The sequence below is a fragment of the Lactuca serriola genome, chromosome 9 (genome assembly GCF_051521515.1).
Source record: "Lactuca serriola cultivar US96UC23 chromosome 9, Lser_US96UC23_V15, whole genome shotgun sequence".
Lineage (NCBI taxonomy): Eukaryota > Viridiplantae > Streptophyta > Magnoliopsida > Asterales > Asteraceae > Lactuca > Lactuca serriola.
This window is the reverse complement of record NC_136416.1, coordinates 35,055,213-35,082,437: the sequence shown is the minus strand read 5'-3', so window position 1 is coordinate 35,082,437 and position 27,225 is coordinate 35,055,213. Positions and strand designations below refer to the sequence as shown.

At 38.6% G+C, this 27,225-nt stretch overlaps 1 protein-coding gene across 1 annotated transcript; it reads right to left on the bottom strand.

Moving 5' to 3' along the window:
* Positions 1–985: 985 nt before the first annotated feature.
* Positions 986–3,843, bottom strand: LOC145073643 (pentatricopeptide repeat-containing protein At1g80270, mitochondrial-like). The gene is made up of 3 exons (XM_079020169.1): positions 3,693–3,843; positions 2,489–3,074; positions 986–2,415 (listed from the first exon to the last, which is right to left on the bottom strand). The coding sequence occupies exons 1-3, from the start codon at positions 3,725–3,727 to the stop codon at positions 1,168–1,170; spliced, it is 1,869 nt and encodes a 622-aa protein (XP_078876295.1). The 5' UTR covers positions 3,728–3,843; the 3' UTR covers positions 986–1,167.
* Between the last annotated feature and the right edge of the window lie 23,382 nt (positions 3,844–27,225).

Genomic DNA, 27,225 nt, shown 5'->3' with positions numbered 1-27,225 from the left:
ACAAAAATATGTAAGTGCGAAGTTCTATTGGTATTTTGGATCCGATTTTAGTAGGTTTTTAAACTTATATATGGTCTCTCCACTCAAGTTTTAAAAGAAATTTTTTTTTGAATAATTTAATTCCAACCTTTTTTGTCTCACCTGTGTGAGTTGAAAGGACCAACAAGTAGCCAACCCAACTCCTCAATTGAGAGGGGGAGGGAGGGTTGTCATAAGGACTGGTTTGTGATGGATTTCTAATGACATCTAAACCCTTTAGGGTTAAGATATTGGACGTAACCCGTAAGGCTCTTATTTTTTTTCATTTCATTTCAACACCACGTCATTCCTCATCCTCCATTTCCTATTTCACTTATGAAATTGTCGCCTCTCACCACTCGTCCATTAAATATGCTTTAGGACGTTGTACATTACAAGTGGGAAAAAAAGAGATAAAAGTGAAGGAAGAATGAGATGGGTTCTCACCTCGGAGGGGAATGAGTGTGGTAGAAAAGAGGGAGGGGGCAATGTTCACCGCACCTCACCGTTGTCCAACTCAGGTTACCACATGGTGTGATGAAACCACACCCCATAGTCTTTCGGGAACTAGTTTTTTTTTTCAAGAACCCATTGACAATTTTATTTTATATCTTATTACATTTTGTTGGAAATATATATCATTGTAAAGATGTCGATTCCACCAAAATGATAAGTTCATTTATTGGAAACATATAGTTAACATTTGTGTATATCACTGAAAAGATCTTCTCGGTACCTCCAAAATGACCAAAACGAAACCGGTATTGATATAGAAATTTGGTTTTTAAATTCTCAACCAATATTCAAGATAATGTAAACCATGTGATTTTATTCCTACTATATCTATGCATGAACTAAAACCTATGAGGTCCGACCCAATAACCTAGGTGAGGAAGTGGCTCAAAAACATAATTATATTTTTGTTTGTACACGTCACCATATCCACATTAAAAAGAGAGTAAACATGTGAAGTGTGAACATTGAAATCTTTCCATTTGCCACATGTTCACGAATATTGAAAATAAAAGACCTAGATGCATAAAAAGGTTAAATGGTCTTTGGTAAGACAAATGACAAGATAGTAAGAGTGTCTCTAGTAACTTGAGGTATGAAATGGAAACGGAAATCAAATACATGGCCATTACCTCACTAATCAAGCAAATCAGAAACCGCGGTTTTCTTAAACGCATCAACCTGCGCCAGCTGTCCCACCAACGACTTACTCGGGAACACATTATCCGCCTTCAACCGCTCCCTAAACCCATACGCCGGAACTTTCGCATTTATATACGCTTGCAAAAGCGAATTATACTGCCTAAACCTCGACACATACCCATCTTGTCTCATTCTATAAAAAATCTTTTCAGCATTATGTACATCACCTCTTTTAGCATACTGATCCAAAATCATCATATAAGTGGCAAACAATGGCTTCCCTTGAATTTGCTCCGAAGCCTTTTTCAAAACCGAATCCGCCTTCTCAATCTCCCCCGACTCCAAATACAACTTCACCAAAGCATCCCAAGTCAAAGGCCCGATCCTACACCCGTTATCACTCATCAACTTCACCATATCTTTCCCTTTTGTCAACATTTTATTATACGCGTATACTTTCAACATCGCAGTGTAATATTTCGCCGATAATTGTTTCCATTTTTTCGACATTTTTTCAAACACCGCCTCCGCTTCCTCCACTTTTTTTAATCTCCCGAACGCGTCAATCGCGTTTAAACACTCGTCGAGTCTCGGGTCGGATTCGCAAATTTCCCAAACTCGTTTCACGTCGTCTTCGCTTCCGAGTAACGCGTATACAGGTAACAAAGACGAAACTACCCTTCGGTTCTCTTTAAGATTGTCGCCTTCGATCTCTTTTAAAACGGTTTTTGCTTTATCTTTTATACCCCCGTAGATATAATGTTTGGCTAAAACGATTTGACATCTTAAATCGGGTTCCAACCCTTCGGTTTTCATGGTTTCAAGAACTTGTTCCATTCCCGCTATGTCGTTTGATTGGCCTTTAGTGTCGATTAATAATCTATATGTGAAAAGTGATGGTTTTATGTTTTCTTTTTCCATTAAGAGTAGAACATCGGCTATTTTTCGTTTGTCAGTTCTTTTGTATAAAAGGAGTAATTGGTTGCAGGAGAAAGCGGTGATTGGGAGTTTGAGGTCTTTGATTTTGTTGAAGATTTGTTCGGCTTTTTTTGTGTGGGTGATTTGAACACAATTAGCTAAAAGAGTTCGATAAACTACTTCACCTCGAAAAGCTTCCGGAATCTTCTCGATGTAGCTTTCGGCTTTTTGTAATCCACGGGTTTTCGCGAATAAATCAACACGGGATGCATAATCTCTCTCCCCGAATTCTACTTTTTCTTGTCCCTCTAACCATTCTGATAGCTGTAAAATTGGTGTAAATGAATTAATAGACAATAAGTTATTACAATAAAAGAAAATTATTGTGTTAAAATACCTGTAAGGCCTTCCCAAACATCCTTCGCCTTCTGAGTTCAAACATTGCACCTGATATTTCTGATCTAGATAGATCATTTCCATCTTCAACCCACTTATCTAGAGCTTTTTTAGCAGCAACCATTGATGAAGAATTTACCATAACCTTAAACAATCCTGAAGGACCTCTTCTTTCTTCACCTTTGGTTTCTACAGCTTCTTCTTCTTCCTCGTTATCTGATAAATTCAGCTCATTTTGAGGCTCTTTCACAGCAATATCATCATCTTCAGATTCAGATTCAGATTCAGACTTGTCAGCTTCAGAAATCAGTCCACTGTCACTAATATCATTAAAAGAAAAACTATTGTTTTGAGCATCATCTTCTTCCCCGCTACTCTCTGTTCCAGCCTGTGAGGAAAAGCTATGATTCCCGATCAAGAAGCTTTGATTGCCATGTGTCTGGGAATAAAATCTATTTATTGGTAGGGATCTGTTGGATACAAGTGGTGGTGGCTCGCTGAAGTTAGTGTTGTCAGTGTAACTGGAACTTGTTGTTTCAAATTTAGCAGAGGAAGAACGGAAAGTTACTGATGAAGAAGGTTGGGACCTGGATAAGATGAAACGTATAGCAATGAACATCACAGAAAAAGGAAGAAATCAGATATGAGGATTGAAAGTAAACAAAGATAGCACAAGGAAACTGTGATTTCTAGCATATTCAAGTTATATTTCTAGAATAAGAGATGAAACGCATAAATGTTAAAAGGCAAACAAGATAAGTTCATCAATCAGTGTCAAGATCTTTTATATATGAAATACATTCACTACATCCTCGCAAAAGAAAAGCTACGATTTGAGTTTGAATGTTAAGCGAGCTGCCTTTCAATTTTAGAATCGATAAGTATCACACAAACAAATGTTAACGTTAAGCGTTCAGCAAAATGATTATCAATTTAGGGAAACCAGCGACATCCGTAACGAAATGCAAAAGCATAAAAAACAACAAGTTCATCTACATCAATCAAACCCATATCGATGAACTACTTAAGTTTTGCGGCAGCGGAAATGCTGCCCCAGCTATAATCCATAGCAAGGTTTCTCTCTAAAAGTACACGAACTCTATAAGCAAATCGCTATTACGATTAGCAGATATCGTTCCAAAAACCACATAGATCAGTTGCAGGAAATGAGTATGTGATTGTAAATTGAGAGAATGGATTCTTACTTGATACGGACAGAGGCTCTTCGAATTGCCCACATAATGGAATGCGAGTAAGGAAATGCAGAAATGGAGACGATATACGAATATAGAAAACAGAACCAACGAGCACAAAAACCCTTTTTGCTCTTAAACCCTAACACCCCGTTCCCTTAGGTTTCTTACAATGTCATAGTTGCCTCTAGGGTTTCTAACAATATCGTAGTTACCCCTAGGGTTCAATTAACTTTTCAGTAAATTCATATTTTGGTAACTATTTTTTTTTACACATCTAGGTAACAAATTTGTTGGAAGTGTTCACATATGATCATTATGACCGGCTATAACAGGTTACATCCTAGATGTGAACACTTTCAACAAGTTCGTAACCTAGATGTGTACAAAAAAAAATAGTTACCTAAATATGAACAAAACGAAAAGTAAGAGTAAATTACACGAATGGTCCCTATGGTTTGGGGGAATTTGTGTTTTTGGTCCCTAACTTATTTGCTTAACTCGGATGGTCTCTACTGTTTATTTTTGTTGCGCGTTTGGTCATTGTCTTAACTAAAAAGACTATTGTACCCTTATTAAAATTTTTTTAATTAATTTTCTTATTTATGTATTTATTTTTTATATAATTAAAAAAATTAATAGACATCACATATTTGTATCTCCTCATCCTAAACCTGAAACCACATTTAAGAAATTTAATATGGGTCCCATCGATCTTCATCCCATCTCTCATCCTCCTCACCTTCTATTTCATTTTCATTTTTAGTGACATCGACGTCTTCTTTTTTGGTCCTTCAACTCTGGCGAACCAACACCATAACTCATTGTCTCTTCATCTTTAGTAGGTTATGGTGTTGGTTCTCGTAACTCATTGTCTCTTCATCTTTAGTGGGTTATGGTGTTGGTTCTCGTAACTCGTTATCTTTTCATCTTTAGTGGGTTATGGTGTTGGTTCGTCGGAGTTGAAGGACAAAAAAAATAAGGATGGTGAAGACGTCGATGTCACTAAAGATGGAAATGAAATAGAAGTTGAGGAGGATGAGAGATGAGAGATGGGATGAAGACCGGTGGGACCCAGATTAAATTTCTTAAATGTGCTTTCAGGTTTAGGGTGAGGAGATACAAATATGTGAGGTTTATTAACTTTTTTAAATATATAAAAAAATAAATACATAAATAAGAAAATTAATTAAAAATAAATTAATAAGGACACAATAGTTTTTTGGTTAAGACATGGACCAAACGCGCAACAAAAATAAACAGTAGAGACCATCCGAGTGAAAAAAATAAGTTAGGGACCAAAAACACAAATTCTCTCAAACAGAGACTGTAACATCCCAAGTCCAGGTATACCTTGTAAACCTTGATTTATTGAGCATTTGTCCATTTTGGCCCTATGTAGAGAAAAGGTGGTAAATGAGTATGTGGGGCGTACTAGAGTGTACGTTCAGCGTACTCATATGCGTGCATTTGACGCAGAGGCCACCTAGTACGTTGGGCGTACTAGGCCCTTAGTAGAAACCCTAATTTAGGTTGTGACCCTATATAATGGATATGATGGCCTCATTCCTGGCCACCATTCCCAGACACCAAACCCTCCTAACCCTAAATCTTCGTTCTTATGGCTTGTGTGTGCATTTAAGAGCTTGTGAGTATAATCTTGTGTTCTTGAAGTAGAGAAAAAGCTTTGGAGAAGAAGGAGTGAGAGTCCCAAATGATGGAGACTTTATGAGATAATAAGCTCCAGAGACCTTATTTTAGTGTATTTTGTGGAGTAGAGTCATAAAAATCCAATCTTGGACGTTAGGAGTAAGCCATGCATGAGATATGAGCTTCATGAGGAAAGAGGATTGATGTTTTGAGTGTTTGTAACCTAATCAGCCATGCAAAGGCATAAAGTCACTGACTTTATGGATTAAGAGATATTAGGGAGTCCAGATCTGTGATATGAGTCAATGTCTTAACTGATTAAGACCAAAAATGTGAGGAGAGTGAAACTAGGACGTACGTTGGGCGTAATCCCAGTACACGCAATGTAGGGGTCGAGCATCCCCGATGCATGCATGGAAGCCGAGTACGCCCAAAGTAGAGAGTTGGTACGCGCAGCGTACTCCTTGCCGTTGACCTTCGGTTGACTTTTAGGGTTTGGTCAATTTGTGGACTATAAGGCCATAGAGGGGTAAAATGGTCTTTTCATTTTTGTGAGTTTGTAGAAGGGTTAGTTTAACTTCAGTGAGAGCCTTATTAATTAGGGATTATTATCGTTGTATTAGGCGGAGGCTAGAACGGTGATTCGAGTTCGATTGTAACACCATGTTTATTAAATAGATAAATAAATAAATTAATGAATGTATAGTAGCCCTAAAATCAATAATTATATGGCAATGTGTTGGTTTTGGGAAGCCAAATGTCATAAGTTGGATCATTCGTGGGTTAAAGTATAAATTTGAGATTTAATTTGTAAAGATTTTTAGAAGTCAGGGGGTGTTTGGTAATTATTGGACTTGCATGGAAAGAATTTTGAATGTTGAGGGTTAAATGGTAGCTTTTGGGACTTTAATTGCAAGGAATTATTATTAATGGGGGTTAATTGGTAAATAATGGATTTAATTTGAAAAGGTTATGCGTGGGAGGGACTAGAATCGTCGATTTTGTATAGTTTTGTATGGAACACGGGATTTAACGGGTGCATCTTTCCCTCCTCGTTTCATCATTTAACCCTAACCCTAGACTCATGTATCCTTCAGCCGCTACCCTCTCTTTGACCACCTACAGCCGTCACCTTCCTCTTTGTATTTCCGATCAAGCAAGATCGGTGTGCATAGGTTTCTAGCCGACGTCGCAAGTAGCCATAGGAGTCGCCGAACCTTTGGTCCTTCGCAAGTCATTGTTCCGTCGGCTGTCGTTTTCAGCAACCAGCGTCGCCGAACCCCTTTCTGCCTCGTTGCTTCCGTTGTGGTCAATTCTGACCAGAAGACGAACAACCATTGTTGCGTTGTTCCTGTTGAAGACGAGGACCACCGATGGGAGCTGAGACGACGAGCGGTCAAAAGGAGAAAGCGGTGGGATGCGAAGTTGTGTTCCACGGGTATCCCTACTCGTGTTGTGTGAGTATGTGTACTGCTGCATCATGTCGATCGTTTGCGTGTGTATGGAATGTTCTGTCACCGGAAATGTTTTTCATGTCACCAATAGCCACCATGAAAGGTGGTTGTGTGCGTATTGTGATGTATGTGCTCGTGTGTTGCAATGGTATAAGGCTACTGGAGCGATTCTTGGCCGAAAATTCAAAGGAAAACCCCACCACCACCACCATGAGGTGGTAGCTGCCACCATGTGTCATCGTGTGTATGTGGGTGTTAGTAGGTGTGTATGTGTTTATTTGAGATTCAACATTCTAAAGTGCAATTACAAATTGAATAAGGGAAAGAAACTGAAAACCACCACCTTAGGGTGGTGCCTGCCGCCACCGGCCGCCATGTCGGGTGGCGGTGTGCCTTGTTGGATCGTGACTTGTTTGGATGTTGGACAAAGGGACTAACAAACCCTAATGGGCCCAATGAGGCTTAATGGGCCTAACAAACCCTAATGGGCCTAGTGAAACCTTAATGGGCCTAATGAGGCTTAATGGGACTATTATTAATGGGCCATCCAAGATCAAGCAAATGGATTAGAATAATTAATGGGCTTTAAGGTAAGGCCCATATGAGGAGTTGGGCCCAATTTGGAAAATTAGGCCATAGATGGGCCATAGTTGGGCCTTAATGATTATATAATATTGGACCATTAGACTATCAAAGGTTGGATTGGAATAAATGGTTGGCCCTTATGGTAAGACCTTGTAAAGGGTTGGCCCCAATTTGGAAAATTTGGCCATATGTTGGGCTTTGACTCATAGTTGACTTCTGGGCCTTTGGATTGGGCCTTGGGCTTGAATAAAGCTGAGTTAGGGGTAAAGTAGTATTTACCACAAGTATGTATTTATGGTTATGTGTTGGCGCCTAATTATTAATTGGGTGATGTTTTGATGTTGACAGTTCGGAAATTTGTCATCCAGCAACTAAGGTTGGGTCTGCGGGACTTCGGTAGTATGAGGTGAGTTACCTTCCAGTATGGGTGGGTCTAAGGCACCAATGTCGGCCCACCAGTAGGTGATTATGTATGAGATGATTGTCTTTGTGATAATTATATGGTTGCCATTATTTGATATGCTTATTGTGCTGGGATGCTATGAGATACGTGTTAGTAGTAGTACGGGTGCAATAGTCCTCAGTTACCGGTTGAAAGATACCGAAGAAGGTTACCGGTTGAAATATATCGAAGGGGGTGGACAGAACCCATGCATGCCTAGCAGTATGTTTATGATATGTTATTATGTGACCTGTATGGTATGATATGCCATTATGTGAGCAGTATGTTTATGATATGATATTATGTGACCAGTATGGTTATGATATGTCATTATGTTATTCAGTATGTTTATGTTATGTTATCATGGAACCAATATGTTTATGACATGCTATTATGTGATAGTGATAGGGGTGAAATAGTCCTCAGATACCGGCTGAAAGATACCGAAGGTGGGGGGGTTAGCTCCCGGTTACCGGTTGAAAGATACCGAAGGGGAGGATAGCGCTCGGTTACCGGTTGAAAGATACCGAAGGGGAGGATAGCTCCCGGTTACCGGTTGAAAGATACTGAAGGGGAGGTTAGTTCCCGAGTACCAGTTGAAAGATACCGAAGGGGAGTCCAGCTCCCACTTATGTCAGACAGATATCGGTTGAAAGATATCGAGAGATAGGCATTATGTGGTACAATCGGGGAACTCACTAAGCTTCGTGCTTACGGTTTTCAGTCTTGGTTTCAGGTACTTCGTTTTCAAAGGATGGGAGTCGGCTCGATCGCAGCACATCACACCATGTTTTCCGCACACAAGATCCTTGGTATTACACTCTGATATGGTTTTATGATACTACGATTTGATTCTTGAAACTTTGGGTTTGACGTGATATATTATTATGAATGTTTTTATACTAATGGTTTTATGTAATAACTTAATTAAAACGGAATTTTTGGCCTGTATTTTTAGGATGTTACAAGTTGGTATCAGAACCTTGGTTTGAGGGATTCAGATACACTATCAGGTGTGTTTGAACTCAAACTAAGGACTTGGTATGAAAATTTTCAAAAGTAAAATCATTTTTTAAAAAAGAAGTTTGAAAAGAGAAGAGAACTTGAAAAGAACAAGGTGTGTGATGCGTGCAATCAGCCGAGCTCAAGTAAGTTTTCCCCGAGATACCCATACATGTTACAATATGATATGATTATGAGAACTGGATGCTAGATTAGGGCTAAGGATATAAGAAGGATGCCTTATATGTATATTATATGTGTATGAGAAGTGAGTGCTAGATTAGGGCTAAGGATCTAGGAAGATGCATTATATGCCTGTTGTATATGCTTAATGAGTTGCATGATAGTATTGATCAGTCAGTGATAGGATAACATGTTTAGGTTATGCCTGATTGTATGAGCCTTTGATTTGTATGTATAGATTCATGAGTAGAGGATATAATGGTTTGATTGGGACATGATGGTTAGATTTTCCATTTTCTGAATGTTGCTTGCTTTGTGCTTTGTGGGACTCTTAGTAATGTGAGCTAGCTATATTCATGAGGTAGCTAGTTGACATTACTGGGAATCTTTCAGCAGCTGAGGACTGGGTGAGTTTGGGAACCTAGGAAAGCCTAGGATATGATTCAGTGGGTTAGTAGTGAGGATGATTAAGACTTGGGTGTACCAGTTTGAGGAAGTGACTTGGAGGATTCGAGAGGATTGTTGAGGAAAGTATGGATAAGTGTGGAAGGTAGTATTGGGCTCGTACTACTGAAAGCACATGATCCATACTCGAATCGGTGAGAGTCTTGGAGAATTTGAGAAGCTTCTGGGAGGAGTTTGTGACCCGGTTTGGGGACATAGGATGTTCCAGTTGTTGCAACTTAGCCATTGGCAAGTGAGCTAGTGAGCGTGACAGGGTGCAGACCCTGAAGGATATGATTTCCAAGAGTTGCAAATGCGAGATCGATTTGGAGCACCCTGGGAAGAGAGGTTCGTGCCAGGTGCATATAGTAGAGGGTCCTGGGAAAAGATCCATGACTTCTGATCCTCATGTGAAAGGCCAGTAGGGCCAGAGTCAGTACTGCACATACGGGAAAATGCATAAGGGAGTTTGTCGCTCCAAGGGTTTAGGCTGCTATAAGTGTGGCGGGGTTGATCATGTCAGCTGAAGGTGATATGTATCCCTCCAGATGTTGCGGGTATGTCATCTTCTACTGCTGTTAGATGGATGTTGGGAATACGTATTACTTTGGAATTGTGAGTGAGTTTGGATAAGTCAGCCCCCAGGTCGGTTTTTTGCTAGTGTTTGGGTTATCAAGGATCATATGTAATGTCTGTGTTTCTAGGCTAGACATTAATATTGACGTTATAGTTTAGGTTAACTTTTGTAACTCATTTTGAAGAAATGAAAAGGAATTATGTGAATATTATGTGAATTATGTGTTTGATAATTAATTATTAAGGTTTAATTAATTAAGAATAAAAATGACCGTCAAAAATAAATATTAGATTGTTAGGTGCATTTCATGCATTCATTTTGTAGTTTTAGTTCATAAAAGTGCATTGCATTTAGGTTTAAACTCATGCATTTTGCATATTTTTCGGGATTTTTCATGATGCAATTCCATTCACACACTTTTATGATATTTCAGGGACTTTTTGAAGGTTGGAACTCGTTGGAGGAAGTTTAAAAGAACTGGAGACAGAGTTACATAAGTTTTGGAGCAAAGAAGTGAGAGAATGAAGAATTTGGCTTCTCAGAAGTTTACACGGCCGTGTAAATGATCCCCTTTAATTTACACGGGCCGTGTAAACGTACATGCAAAGGCATTCTACTTCGGAGACCTTGAAGAATTAAGCATTTTACTTTTATTGTTTACACGGCCGTGTAAATTCTCCCCTTTAATTTACACGGGCCGTGTAAATGTCTCGACAATTTTAAAGTGGTTTTATCCTCTTATAATGCAGACAATCGGTTTTGTGAGGAGTTAGGTCGGATTTTGGGAAGAAAGAAGGCGATTTTCAGAACTTTGGCAAGTAGATTAACACTTGGAAACACTTTAATTTCCTTTTTGTAAGTTAATTTGAAGTTTAAACTTGTTTGATTTGTAGTTCAACCTAGACATGTGTGGTTGATTTCATTATCATTTCTGAATCTGAATTCTTAAGTATGTGTTGTTAGGTTGTAACTTGAATTTGACTTGTGTCTAACATCTAGTAATCTTTGATTTGATCTTAATCATGTGTTTGTTTGGTTCTCTTTTTCACTTGATCAATGAATTAGGGTTCTAATCAATCTAGTTAATCAAATTATGAAATTCGTATATGTTTTATGATTTGATGTTAGTAACACACACTTACTTGGTTGTAATTAGATCAAAATTAGTGCAATCAAAGATTAAATGTTTATATTCCCAAGCTTAAGAGGAATGTTAAACATTGTTGGTAATTAGTGCAAGAACTTAATGTCATTTAATGATTTGATGCAAGAGCTTATTTGAATTGAATCAATTAAATGAAGTTTTATTTGAAGAGCTTGTTTTGAATAAAATACTTATGCCAATTTGAATATTAGAGTTTATTAATATCCAACTTACCAACCTAGATTGAACATGAGTTATAATCATATTACATCTTTCAACATAATACATGTATAAGAGTCAGAATCGGAAATGTACTTCTTTTACTGCGTTTGTTATCAATCTTTCTTATTTATGAAGTTTAATTCAAGTTCAAACACAATCCCCCATTTTAATATTATTTGTATTAAGTGTGAAAATATGGCAAGACAAGAAGTCATGTATTCCTGTGGATCGACCCTGCTTACTCTATACTATTTTTAGTATTAGAAATAGAAGTGATTTGAGCTTTGTTAATATTATTTTATCCCATCATTTTTTGGTTTGACAGCCAAACAAATTGGCGCCGTTTCCGGGGATACGGTAGTACTAATTGTTTATGCCAAGATCTTTTCGCACAGGTACACCTTTACCAGATGATTTGGAGATAGAAAAATCTGCTAAACAGAGAAGGAAGCAAGCCAGACTTTTAAAGAAACAACAACAATCCGGAGCTTCTTCATCAAATCCATCAACCACATCCTCTCCAACATCCAAAAGTATCACCCCACCATCTTCACCTACTCCTACCATGGTAGATAACCATGGAGGAAATCAAAATCCTCCACATCCACCACCTAAACAAACCTTTAGACAATGGGCCACTCAAGATGTCACCCAACAACCTTTGTGTATAAATTACCCTGCAACAATCAACTTTGAACTCAAGTCTGGACTCATCCATTTGTTACCCTCATTCTGTGGTCTTGAGAATGAAGACCCACATAAAATCCTTAAGGAATTTCATGTTGTTTGTGTGGGTATGAAGCCACATGAAGTCACAAAAGATCAAATCAAGTTAAGGGCATTCCCCTTTGCTTTACAAGATTCAGCCAAGGAGTGGTTGTATGACTTACCACCGGGGTCAGTCACAACATGGAATGAACTTGCAAGGATGTTTCTGGATAAATATTTTCTAGAAATGAGAGCTTCAGCTTTATGTAGAGAGATAATTGGTATCAAGCAACAAAAGAGAGAAACCTTGCATACTTATTGGGAACGGTTCAAGAAATTGTGCTCAAGATGTCCACAACATGGGATTACATAATATCAGTTGCTGCAGTATTTTTGTGAAGGAATGTCATCTTGGGATAGGAGATTACTCAATGCATCAAGTGGTGGATCTATAGCTGATAAGACTCCAACAGAAATCAGAGTTCTTATCAAAAACATGGCAGAAGAGTCCAAGCATACGGTCCAAGAAGAAGAGTGGTACAGTGATGCACCAAGGGGGGTGAAAGAAATTTCTACTCCAAAAATTGAAAGTCAACTTTCTGAGTTGACTAAGGTAGTAATGATGCTTGCAAAGGACAAGGGCGTGCAACCACCAAGAGTTAGACCTTGTGGTATTTGTACACAAGTTGGACATCCAACCGACATGTGCCCTCAGCTTCAAGAGGAAGATTATGAAGAAACAAAAGCCATTGGAGGTTTTCTTGGTTTCTAGTCAAAGGGGATATGAGCAGCCACGAGGTGATCAAAGATGGAACAACAATCAAGGTTGGGGAGGAAATCAACAAGGGAACTACCAACCAAGTCAACCACATCAATACCAACAAAGACTACCTTTTCCACCACAAAACTTTCAGCCAAGGCAACCACAACACCCTCCTCAACAAGCGGGTCCATCAAGTATGCCTTTAGAGGACATCGTGAAAAGTTTGGCAACTAGTACACAAGTTTTCCAACAAGAGACAAAAGCAAGCATAAAGAACTTAGAGAAACAAGTTTCACAGCTTGCTATTTCCGTAAGCAAACTAGAATCTCAAGGAAGGTTGTCTGCCCAAACTGAAGCAAACCCAAGGCACAATGTATGTGCCATCACATTGAGAAGCGGGAAGAGTTATGATGGTCCAAAATTGTCGGTTGATGAAAAGGAAGAAGAAATAGTAGTTGAAGATACGACCAAAGAAGAGAAGGAGGAAGAGAAAACAATTGAAAAGAAGCCCTTCATCACTGAGCCTAAAGCCACACCTGCTCCATTTCCCGAAAGATTAAAGAGCACGAAGAAAGAACGGGAGGAGAATGAGATCATGCAAATGTTCAAGAGAGTTCAAATCAACATTCCACTCCTCGAGGTCATCAAGCAGGTACCTAGATACACAAGGTTCCTTAAGGATCTTTGTGTATCTAAAAATAAATTAAAAGGAAATCAAGTCGTAACGGTTGGGGAGCATGTATCCGCGGTTTTGCAAAAGAGGATGCCCCCGAAGTGCAAGGATCCCGGTGTCTTTACCGTGCCTTGCAAGTTGGGAAATCTTTATGTACCCCGATCTATGCTTGATCTAGGTGCATCCGTAAATGTCCTACCATATTCTCTTTTCAAATCAATTGGTGTAGGAACATTGAGCAAAACCGGTGTGATCATCCAACTTGCTGACCGGTCTTTGGTACACCCAAAGGGAGTATTAGAGGACGTGTTAGCGCAAGTCGATAAATTTGTCTTCCCGGCTGATTTTTATGTCTTAGATATGGGAGATGATGACTTTCCAAGTTCAAGTTCCATACTTTTGGGTAGACCTTTTCTTAAAACTTCTAAAACAAAATTCGATGTCTACAATGGAACTTTGAGTATGGAATTTGATGGTGAAGTTATCAACTTCAATGTGCATGAAGCAAAAAAGACTCCTTTTGATGTTCAATCTGTTAATTTTGTCAATTTGATCAATCCCTCAACAAAAAAGGGTTTGAACTTGTCTAACAATGAATTTCTAGAATTAGTTTTGTCACGGAAACTAGACAGGGACAAAGCCAAAGAGCTTGCAAAGAAGTTTGATATGGATAATGAAGTGTTGGAGATTTTAGAGTTTATTGATGACAAGAAGCATGTAAGGAGTGATGATATGTTAGAGAGGCCCATGTATCCAGACTGAAGCACAAATAGTTGAGGCAAAGTCGAGCCAACGACATTAAAAAGGGGCGGCTAACTGGGAGGCAACCCGGGGGTATTTTTGTCATTTCGTATATTTTCATTGTATTTTTCTTTGTTTTCAAACTTCCAAGTTGTTTTTTCATGCTAAAAGAGGGTTAAAAATCATTTTTCGGGCAGTAGAGGTTTAGCGGGTTGCAATTTCAAAAAGTGAAAAAAATCAAATTTTTTGGCCTTTTCAGAAGTTTACACGGGTCGTGTAAACGATTAAACGCGGTATATCTGATTCAGGGATTTACACGGCTGTGTAAATTCTCCCCTTTAATTTACACGGGCCGTGTAAACGCAAAAACAGAGCTGAACGATTTTAAGGTCAATTCTCAATTTTTCTAACTCATTCTTCTCTCAATACCTGCGATTCCTTCTCTCCCTAATGCCCCCCTTCGAAAAAAACCCTTCCAAATACTCAATCTTCCTCAATTTTGCATCAAAAATCAAGCTCCAAGGTATGAAATTCTTCTCTTTTCTTCATCTTCTTTATCTTTCACATCTATTTCAACCTCTCATGGCCGATTTTGGGGTTTTTGAGCAAAACCCTAGAATTTTTGAACTTCAAATTTTCGACCTAATGCTTGAAATTTCTTGTAGGATAAGCTTGGGGATAGCTTGGGGAAGCATTGGATATCACCCTACCACCATTTTCAAGCACAAATCGGTATAATTGTTCCAAACTCTTACTTTGTGCATTTAGATAGAACCACATTCCTTTTTTGGGTGATTTTTGGTGAGACTTGCTAGTTCTTGTGCTTCAGATGTTTTAATTGTGTACAATTCTTTGTTGATTCATTTGGGTAATGGCTTCCTGGGGTAAAAGACCTACAATTGGAACTTCACAGGATGAACAAGACCCACATCCCATGGACAACCCTTATGAATTTGGTCTTATTTTTGAGACCAATAGACAGGAGATATTGTATGCAAATCTTGTTACAATAACAATGGGTGCTCAAAAATCTGTGGACATCCAATCCCTCAAAGATTTACATATCTATAAGGGTGTCCACAAACTCTTTAAAAACATATGATGGGAGGGTCTTTTGAATCTTCATGCAGTTACTTACCAAACACCGATGTTGGAACTTTTGTCTTCCATTACCTTTGACTATCAAACTCATCTCCTGACTTTCCGTTTGCTCAATTAAACCCATCTGTAGCACCTGGTTCCTGGTACGTAAATCTTATTTGAGTATTTTCCATTTTTAGCCTTGGACTCGGCGAGTCATAGGTCCGACTCGTCGAGTAGAGACGGGACCTGAGACACGTTTAAGTTGGTGACTCGGCGAGTCCATATTCCGGACTCGGTGAGTCACCGTTGTTGGATGAAACCCTAAGTTTCAGGGGTTTGCACCCTATTTGATCTCTCATTTTCGCCCCAAGCCAGCCCCCATTCACCCTCAGAGCCCTATACCTCGTTCTAAGCCTTAATTCTTGTGGATTTGAAGTCTTTGGTGTTCTCTTGAAGATTTGGAGTGAAAGGAGAGGAGATCAAGAAGGAGAAGAGGAGGTCAAGCATCTTTGAGCTATCTCAGAGTGTTCACTAAGGTATGGCTCGTTTTCCCCCATGTTTTCATGCTTATGGCCCCATTAAAGTCCTTCATGAACCATTTCCAAGCTTGTGTTTACTTGAGGACTCGTAATAAGCAGAGTAGCTCATAGATCTAAGTGGAATTGAGCTCCAGGAGCCTGGATCTACCACCTTTATGGACCCATGTTGCTTGTTCACCCTAGATTTACCCTTTTGAGGCATTTTGAGCCCTAAATCCCTCATTGGTGAGTATCTACACGTAAAGTTGGAAACTTTACGTGTGATTCATGCTCTAGGAACCCAGATCTGTGAATGGCATGGACTGGAATCGAGCAAAACTGCGTATTTGGTGATTGCATGGCAACGACTCAGCGAGTCTGCTCGCGAGTCTTCGAGTTGTCCCCTTTTTCGTAGTGTCGAGTGTGAGCAGTGAGTCACGGGTTGTGACTCAGTGAGTCGGAAGCTGAACTCATCCATGGAGGAACTCGGCGAGTCAATGCCCTGACTCGGCGAGTTCAAGGCAATCTCCTTAGATCAAGAACAGACTCGGCGAGTTGTTCATACAACTCGGCGAGCCGCAGCATAAGTGTTATTCGGATGAAGATGAACTCGGCGAGCTGTTCGTACAACTCGACGAGTCTTAGCATAAGTGTTCATCGGATGAAGATGAACTCGACGAGTTGTTCATACAACTCGGCGAGTAGGATGAAGGACTTGAATATCAGTTTAGAAGGAGAACTCGTCGAGTCATCGCCTAACTCGACGAGTAGAAACGAGATTTAGGACAATCGTTTGGGTAGGGACTCGGCGAGTTGGAGAGCCAACTCGGCGAGTCGGGTCAACTGAAAGTTGACTCTGACTTTGACTTAGGGCATGATCAGGGGTAAAATGGTCATTTTACCCAAATGACAGTTAGCAGTGTTTGATTGAGTATGCTATGGGAATTACAGCCGGAGGATTTCCGGAGCAGCAGCAGCAGCAGTAGACAGTCAGTTCCCGATCAGATCAGCAGCTACTTTGAGGTGAGTTACCTTCCAGTAGCGGTGGGTCTAAGGCCACAATGCCGGCCCACCAGTAGGAGACGTATGATAGATGATTGTCTCTGTGATATCATCTAGGTTTGCTACTACCGGATATGTTATATGCTAGCATGATATGTTATATGTGATAGTAGTATAGTTCGGTTGTTAGGACCGGAGGGTAGTCAGACACCCCAGATACGTATGACAGTATGTGATGTTATGTTTATATGCTAGAATGATCTGTTATATGAGTTAGAGGTAGTAGGAGGGGAGCAGTCCCCGAGTTCGGTTGTTAGGACCGAAGGGTAGTTCAGACACCCCAGATATGTTTGATAATATGTTATGTTATGATACGTGATAGTAGTAGCAGTAGGGGGTGAAATAGTCCCTGAGGATCGGTTGTCAGGACCGGCGGGTAGTCAGCACCCCAGAACAGCTTGACACGGGTAGTCAGCACCCCAGAATGGCTTGACACGGGTAGTTAGCACCCCAGAATGGCTTGACACGGGCAGGACGGCACCCCAGAATGGTCGTACCGGGTAGTCAGGCACCCCATAATAGCCTGGCAGTATGTATGATATGTGTTGTATGGTATGTGGTACGATGGGGGAACTCACTAAGCTTTGTGCTTATGTTTCTCAGTTGTTGTTTCAGGTACCTCTTCAGCCAAGAGGAAGGAGCAGGCGCGGTAGCGGCTCATCACACACACTCCTTGATTCCGCATTTATGAGTTTACCCTGGGATTGATACTCTGATATTTCGATTGGTTGTATGATTTGGCTTTTAGACATGGTTTACGTTGTGATGTGGTTTGATCAAACAATGTTTTTAATTATTAATGTTTTCTAAAGTAATGTTTTAAAAATGAATTTTTCGGACGTGAAAATTGGGTCGTTACACCATCAGTTTCATGCTGACATCCTCTGTGATATGATTGGTGCTCCCAAAGCAAAAAGAGATGTATACACAACAAAGGGAAGAAATAATATCATTTTTGAGCAAAACTGTACAAATTTTTGGATAAGCATCTTTTGTGAGTATGACTATCAGTCAGGCACAGCCAAAGCTTCTAGCATTATCCATCCGGTCTTGAAAGTCGCCCACTGGATCATTGCTTCTCTCTTATTCCCTCAAGAAGAGATTAGCAAGGATGATAAGAAAGAGCTAGAAGTCTTATGGTGTATGATTCATAAGCCTGCAGAAGTCCCTCATTTTGGGTGTTGGGTTATTCAAAAAATGCTCAGAAGTGCTACGAGCCATGGTGGGCAGCTACATTGTGGAGGCATGGTTTCTGTTATTGCTGAGCATCTTGGCCTCCATTTACCCAATAACCCAACAAACATAGTCATGGGTCGTACTCGTCTATCCATTGATGTTATGGAAATAATGCATCTCTTCCACCGCCTTCCCACTGGGGATGTTCATTGGACAGTAGATGGGAAAGAGTATCTACGCATAGACAGCAGAAACAAGAAGATACTCAGTTTAGCCAATGACATTCCATCAACCACTTGGAAACTCAGATCCAATTTAGGTGTTACAGTAGATCATAGTCCTCCACCCTCTCCTCCTCCTGCTCCTACTGCTGGTGCCTCTAGCTCATCTCGTCCCACTTCTTCTTCTGAACACAATCTTTATATGGGAGAGTTTGCACGTTTGAACCACCGTTACACCAGCATATAACAGGAAGTCGGAGAAATTTATACGGGTGTCGCTGAAATCACTTCTGATTTTCAGGACTACCGTAACTTGCAAGAAGAGCATTGGGCCCAACAAGAGTTGCGGTGGGCTGAACAGGATCAAAGATGGGCCACTCAAGAGCAGCACAACCGCAACATTCATCACCTGCTGAGCGATATCCATAGAGTTCTTGTACTCCCCACACATCCGCAACCACCATCAACATCTCAACCCCAATGGCCTCCTTACCACCCTGCAAATTATCCTTCACAGTTCCCTCCATACCAACCGCCCGGTCCTCAATAGGACGGTTATGCCTCTCTCTAAGCATCGAGGACGATGCTTATTTTAAGCTTGGGGAGGGGCATCCATCCATGCATTATCCCGTTGCATGTAGGTTGCATGTAAATTTTGTACATATTGCATTGCATTGCATTATTTTTCTGTCATTTTTTTAGAAAAATTTTCAAAAACCAAAAAGATTTTCTTTCTACTCTATTTTTATTATACTTTTTACATTTTGCATCTAAATTTTTGCATTTTCTTTAAAAAAAAAATTGATCCAATCCCAAGCAGCCAAATCTTCTCAAAACAGTTAAGATGGTAAGTGAGTTGTGTGCCTTCAGATTTTACTTGCTCTTTTTATTGAAAAATCTAAAAGCAAGTTAATCACACACGAGCACATCTCCCGAAGCTACTTGTGCAAAGCAGAAAATGAGAACATTGTCAACACTAGAGCATAACAGCAGGTATGAGTCGATTCTTTGGGACATATGACCGGCCTTATGAGTAGTAATACTCAATTGAACTTAAAATGCCAAATTCAAAAGTTCATAAAAAGAATGCAAAATCTCAATGTCCCGCCTTCCAGCGCTCTTAAAAGTCCTTTCTACACCTAATCAAGTGCAACTTAGTTATTTGTATTTATATAATAATAATAATGACTTAAAAAAAACTATTATTAAGTTAATCCGTGACCTTTGGGATTCGAAAAAGTAAACTCTGAGGGGTGTTCTACACCTAATCACCTAAAGCTAAATTGTTTGGGATTGATTGGGTTGAAAGTTCGCTACACGGGTTCCATAGAAAGTCATGAACTTAATAATAGCAAATAAAGCTAATTTGTGGCCTTTGAGGTTCGGGCAAGTAAACCCGATGGATCTCTTCAAATCTAGCACACTAAGGTCATTTGATTTGGATGTGTTGGTTGGAAGCCCGTTACACGGATTTCAAAGAAAGTCATGAGCTTTATTTGTAAAAAAAAATGTAATTAGGAAGTTTGTATATAGTTGTGTTTATAGTTTAATTAGATATTGTGTTTAGGAAAAATACTTGGCTGTCAAAAGATTCCCTTGGACTTGGATTTGAATTTATAACATTGGATTGAATGTTAATTACTTCGACTGGTGTAAGTGGTTTGAAGTTTGTAACCAATCTGGATAAATATTAGGGAATTTTTAGAAAATATTTTTCAGAAAAAGATTGTTGTTAACCAACAAATAGTTGGAATCGGACATTGTTATATTTTATGAAACAAAGATGGTTGAGCATGTTTTGTCACATATAATTTCACGAGAGTAAGACCATAATTTGTTCCAAGAATTGACTTGATGACATCGAAAAGGAATAAGTATTGTGATCTTTGATTCTGCTGAGTTGTACTAGGGAGTGACCAAAGTCTTGTTTCTATTATCATATAATATTTTGAGATTAAAGCCAAGTTAACTCAAGGCATGACAGGTACATTCTCAACTATGGTACAAAACAGGGTAACTGGGTTGGATCGTTTCATGTTTGTTTTAATTTCATGCATTAAGTTTCAAATAGTTTTAACTTTAATTTATTTTCTTCTATTTTATTTTATTTTCTCCGGTTTAAACTTCTTGTTCTTTCTTGAGGACAAGAAAGGTTCAAGCTTGGGGAGATTTGTTAGGTTCATTTCATGCATTCATTTTGTAGTTTTAGTTCATAAAAGTGCATTGTATTTAGGTTTAAACTCATGCATTTTGCATATTTTTCGGGATTTTTCATGATGCAATTCCATTCACACACTTTTATGATATTTCAGGGACTTTTTGAAGGTTGGAACTCGTTGGAGGAAGTTTAAAAGAACTGGAGACAAAGTTACATAAGTTTTGGAGCAAAGAAGTGAGAGAATGAAGAATTTGGCTTCTCAGAAGTTTACACGGCCGTGTAAATGATCCCCTTTAATTTACACGGGCCGTGTAAACGTACATGCAAAGGCATTCTACTTTGGAGACCTTGAAGAATTGAGCATTTTACTTTTATTGTTTACACGGCCGTGTAAATTCTCCCCTTTAATTTACACGGGCCGTGTAAATGTCTCGACAATTTTAAAGTGGTTTTATCCTCTTATAATGCAGACAATCGGTTTTGTGAGGAGTTAGGTCGGATTTTGGGAAGAAAGAAGGCGATTTTCAGAACTTTGGCAAGTAGATTAACACTTGGAAACACTTTAATTTCCTTTTTGTAAGTTAATTTGAAGTTTAAACTTGTTTGATTTGTAGTTCAACCTAGACATGTGTGGTTGATTTCATTATCATTTCCGAATCTGAATTCTTAAGTATGTGTTGTTAGGTTGTAACTTGAATTTGACTTGTGTCTAACATCTAGTAATCTTTGATTTGATCTTAATCATGTGTTTGTTTGGTTCTCTTTTTCACTTGATCAATGAATTAGGGTTCTAATCAATCTAGTTAATCAAATTATGAAATTCGTATATGTTTTATGATTTGATGTTAGTAACACACACTTACTTGGTTGTAATTAGATCAAAATTAGTGCAATCAAAGATTAAATGTTTATATTCCCAAGCTTAAGAGGAATGTTAAACATTGTTGGTAATTAGTGCAAGAACTTAATGTCATTTAATGATTTGATGCAAGAGCTTATTTGAATTGAATCAATTAAATGAAGTTTTATTTGAAGAGCTTGTTTTGAATAAAATACTTATGCCAATTTGAATATTAGAGTTTATTAATATCCAACTTACCAACCTAGATTGAACATGAGTTATAATCATATTACATCTTTCAACATAATACATGTATAAGAGTCAGAATCGGAAATGTACTTCTTTTACTGCGTTTGTTATCAATCTTTCTTATTTATGAAGTTTAATTCAAGTTCAAACACAATCCCCCATTTTAATATTATTTGTATTAAGTGTGAAAATATGGCAAGACAAGAAGTCATGTATTCCTGTGGATCGACCCTGCTTACTCTATAGTATTTTTAGTATTAGAAATAACAGTGATTTGAGCTTTGTTAATATTATTTTATCCCATCATTTTTTGGTTTGACAGCCAAACATAGATAAAGCCAATATTTTTATATAAAGTTGTAGTGGTCGAAACAAGGACTATGGGGATATAAAGAATACCAAAATCCAAGTTATAACGAAGAAGCTATGACATGTCGAAGTTTCGCGACAAAAGCGGCATGGTGCCGAATGTTGTAAAAAGTGAGTTTTTGATAAACTACTTTTTAGCCTTAATGATCTAAATGAAAGTCGTAGTGTTTGTTAAACCGAGAGTATGTATAAAAAGAACGCCCAAATCTGACTCCGTTTGAGGAAGTTATGATTTTTCGAAGTTTCAGCTTAGCAGTAGACAACTAAAAACTCGAATTTTAGATCGAGTGATTTTTATCCGAAACAACCTAAACGAGAGTCGAAGGTCTCATCAATAGTAGCACAACGGTAAAAAGATAGACGAAAACGGACGCCGTATGAAGAAGTTATGAATTTTTAACGGATTTCTTGTCCCAGACTGTTAAAAATAATAATATAAAAATCAAAGTCAAAATTAGCTGACGAAGTCTAAAAGAAAGTTGTAGAGCGTAATTTTACCTACGTGTGCATATAAAGAACGTCAAAAACGGAGCTCGTATGCGAAAGTTATGGATTTTAGAAGTTTTGGCGCAAAAATCGAGAAAAAACCCCAAAACCGAGAAATCCCGCATACGTGGACTTCGGCCACGTGTCCTCGCCTCGCATCCGACGCATGTCTTGCTGAGTCATCCGAATCGGAGAGCTTATCTGAAGTGGTCCAATGAAGCTGCGACGCGTGCCCCTTCCCTCGTGCATTCGAGCTTCGCATGGTGCCACAGACCCCCTACTTGGAACTAGACCTCGGTCCAATCAGGAGCTGCCAGCGAGCCCCTCGCATGCGCAACCCACGTGCGAGCCACCTGCCCCCTTCGGATCTGCTACCACGTGGCTTCTTTCCAGCCGTCCGATCAGAAGCCTCGCCCCTATAAATAGGAGGGTGCGAGACCTCCCAGGTATATTTTGGAAACTTGTCACTTTTAGCCCCTAAACCCATATTTATTTCATATTAACATCCCCCAAAGCCCCGGTATCGATTATAACCCTCGGAATATGCCTCGAAGTGCCCGAGAAGCCCGAAAAATTTATCTTTTCGGTTTCGAAGCCCGGCCTTTGCAGAGTCCGGTTTCTCAATAAAACTCCCGGTTTTATTAGAAACAATCGTTTTAAGCAACGAATTGTTGCTCGATTATCATCAAATCATGTGAGTGTATAGTCACCTTCATCTTACACCTAGATATGAAGTATTTTCCATAAAATACGTGCTACGTGTAATTATATTAATTGTTTAATTGAGGTGACTGTTGAATAGATGTTTTATAAAAGTTTTAAACTGTATATGTATTTTTATCTACAAATATGTTGGGTAAAACATGGGTAGATAGTGATGTGTGATGAAATAAAAGTGATGAGAGGTCTCGATGTGATTGTGATCCAGTCATCTAGCAGAGTCTGGATGACGACCACATACTTTCTAGATAGTCCAGTGGAACGCTGGCAGACCTGCAACTTGTAGGTGTTAATGAACTTGGGAGTTCATTCGCTGTACTTCATCCCCCTCATGGTTGCCTTTACGACATGTATGGCTGAGGAAACCCCTTAGCAATAGTGTCCATCCCGATGATATTCTTTAGGCTAGGTCCCTTGTGATAAGTGTTTAGGGACGTAAAGTGAGGATAACGGGAACGGGTAATCGAGGTTATTGTTGATTGATGAACTTAATAAGTTTCCCAAGCATGACCTACTCAGCTTTTTATGTTACAGGTAGTAGACCCCGAGCATAGTTGGAGGACGACGAGAAATTTTTGGATTATAGGCCAGTAGTTGTAAATAACTGTTGAAAGGCTTATAATGTCTTTTGTTTATGCTTTTGATCTGTATCGGAACATGACATCCTTAGGTTTTGATATGAAATGAAACTATACATTTCTTAAAGAAAGGTTTTGCTAAACCTTTATCATGTTTTGTTTTGGGGACCAATTCCGCAACATCTTTTAAAAGGATTTCTCTGATTTTATTTTAAAAAACATAAATTAAATCGGTCTTTTATGGCCGAGAAATTAGGGGATGTCACATCATATATGCCATCCTACATGCCGAAGGGTCCTTGATGAACCCACGGAGGGACGTACCTTGCGGAGCAGGTTCCGCATGTACCGTTATCATTATGTATCTTTGTCGAGATATGTGCAGAAGTATTGTTTGGAAGATCCTCGGTCAGGGTTAGAGTGATAGTTCTCCAGTGAAGTCGGCGTTCAGGGGTTCTATCATTGTTCAGGTGTGGTCTACAATTTTCTATGGATGAACTTTGGAGTTCAAGGCACTATCGTTGCTAGGACAGGACTAATATCATGAAGAGGGTAGTGTCAGTTGTGGGTGTTAGATGCATAAGTGGTTGATCATTAGATGTTCAAGAGAATTGTATTTTCTCATGGGTTGTGCTCGGTTAGAGTTCAGCGGTGCTACGAGATTGGAAGTGAGAATGAGGATTCGTCAGCCAGAGTGAAGATTAAGGCCTCTAGTTGTCAGAATGGGAGGTGGATTGAGGTGTCAGATTGGACCAGATTTCAAGAGTACTCATCAAGATTTTTGAGGATGGGCGATCTTAAGGTTTGACTGGTAATTGATCGTTAGCATTGGTAAGCTCAGGTTGTCATCAGTGGGATACTAGAAAGCGAGAAGGATTGGGAATCCTTCAATTCTAGCATGACGTGAAGACTATCACACCCCAAAACCGGAACGTCGGAAACATTCTGGGGCGGAGGACGTCGTGTACAGTATCACAACATAGAATAATAATAAACAAGCAAACAACATCATCCATTGCATTAATAATATATTTTAATACAAGTGTATTCTGTATAGTTTATAAGACACCAAAAATATGAATCAAAATAAAAGATGAGTCTTGAATGTGTTCCATCTTCTCAAAAGCTAGCCTCGGTACCTGTCTACTGATGACCAGTGTTGCAGAAATCGGCCTTGGCGGCCGATTAATCGCTTGGCGGCCTCGAACCGATTACGATTAGGGTACTTGGCGGAAATTGGTCAAAATCGGTCAAACTCGGCATTGGCGATCCTTGGCGGCCTCGACGGTCATAGGCGGGAAATATTTAAAAAAATTCAAAAAAAAAAATTAATTTTCAAATATTACACCAAGATTTTAAAATTTTAAATTTTTAAGCTTTCAAATGTTAAAATATTATACTAAAATTTTTAAAATTTTAAAATTTAAAATTTCCAAATACTTAATTTTTTAGAAAATATTGATTTTTTAAATAATTTTATTAATAATTTAGGGTCCCCGATTAATCCCCGCCGAGTCTGATTAATTGCTTATCGTCATTCGACTGCCGAGCTACCGCCGAACGATTTTTACAACCATGCTAATGACCTGAGAATACAAGTTATTTTGAAAGAGTTTATCAGCTTTAAAGCTGGTGAATTCATAAGCATTTTAGTGTCATTGTTTGTATGAAAATGTTTGTAAGTTTTTGAATGTATAAGTTTGTAGTAAATGTTTGTATCTCCTAGAAAATCCTATATTTTTTACTAAAAGTAGCATTCTACCAAGGCATCAAATGTGTTGTATGTTTGTTTATTGAAAAAATGAGTATTCCTCCCAAATGTGACTATCATTAATAAAATATAGTTTTTACATTACCGTTCATGTGAAAAGATCACAAAGTAAATGCAATGGGAAAATAATTAAGTACTATAGTATTGCTTTATAGTAACTACTACTGTACTAACTACCTTAAACCGATTGTTAATTAAGGTAAAACGTGATATAATTGTAACCATACTTAATCGACCTAGTAAAACACGATGCTCGAAGACGTCAAAAAGGTATGACATTCATCACCCGAAGACCTGCAGGTCCCACTGTAGCTAGCAGCAAGGTGTTGGACGGTCAGTCCAGTATAGATCTATAAACGAATTCACGCTCTCCCTTCAGAAGACTTTGGTTACAAAACGATTCATGGCAGAGATGTCATGCCCCGAAGTAGTGGCTCACATTTATGTTATAGTATGTATGTATTGTATGTACTAGTGTAGTGTATGTTCTCTCTGTCTAGTATGTAGTATGTTCTCTTTGATTCGCATCATAGTGTGTTCTTTTGTATAATATATAGTCTATATTGTTTCTCATTATAGTATTCTCTATTGTTTCTCTTTATAGTATGTATTGACTCATGTATGAACTGACTCTTTGTATGCTTCCTTGTACTAGGGAATAGTAAGTAGTATACCTCTAAACTATACCTAATATAGTTTACTAGAAATGTTGTTTGAATGACTTAGTAAGTTTATACACCTTTGCTACCCAAAGGTGTTGGAACTGAGGTAAAAGCTTTATATCTACACATATATACATAATATATAACTAAGGATCAAATGACACTCGGAAAAACAACAGGGTACTCTAAGTCCCCAACCAAACAAGGAATAGGAATTAAAGTGAGTTATCAGTCCTAAGTCCCTCCATCCTTATTTATATAACTATATATGTATAGGCATAGTTTTTGACAATCTATAAGTTTTAACAGAGTTTAAAAGGAAAGGTTTAGTATATAAAACAAGATTGATAAAGAGTTTAGCATGTAAAAGAGTTTGATAAACATTTTGAAGTAGGTTTATTGACAAACAGTTAAAAGTAAAGTAAATCCATTTGTTTGATAGTTATAAATCACATGTGATTGATATAATAACTATAATGACTCAACTTGTATTACCCCCCTCCATAAAAGCATTTAAAAACATTTAAAAGTTTGATTAAGGGGTATGAACTCACTTGTAGTGAGTAACTCGAATGAAAGATCGATATAAGATTGTTGGGTGTCAATTGGAGTCTTGAGCCCAAACAAATCCTATTAACCATATAATGACATATATATATATATATACATACATATACACACAATTAGTGCTTATAACAACTAATTATTGAATTAGAACCACCTTAGGGACTAGTAAACACTTATATTGAAGTGTCACGACCATATATGATTGTATCTAAGGGGTGTATGGCTATACAAGGGAGTGTATGGTCAAAATACACAATATTTGTGTGTGTGCGGCCAGGGTGTGCGGCCGCACACTCCCTATGAAATATGACAAAACATATTTTAAGGCTTTAGGACTCATCTAGGAAAGTTTCTTGCTTCATGCTTTAGCCTTATATGGAGTTCATTGCCATTTTTGGACCTAAAAAGGGTGTGTGCGGCCACCATGATGTGTGCGGCCGCACACCCTTTATGAAGATGACAAAATCGTGTTTTTCAAGTATATCATTGAGTGTTC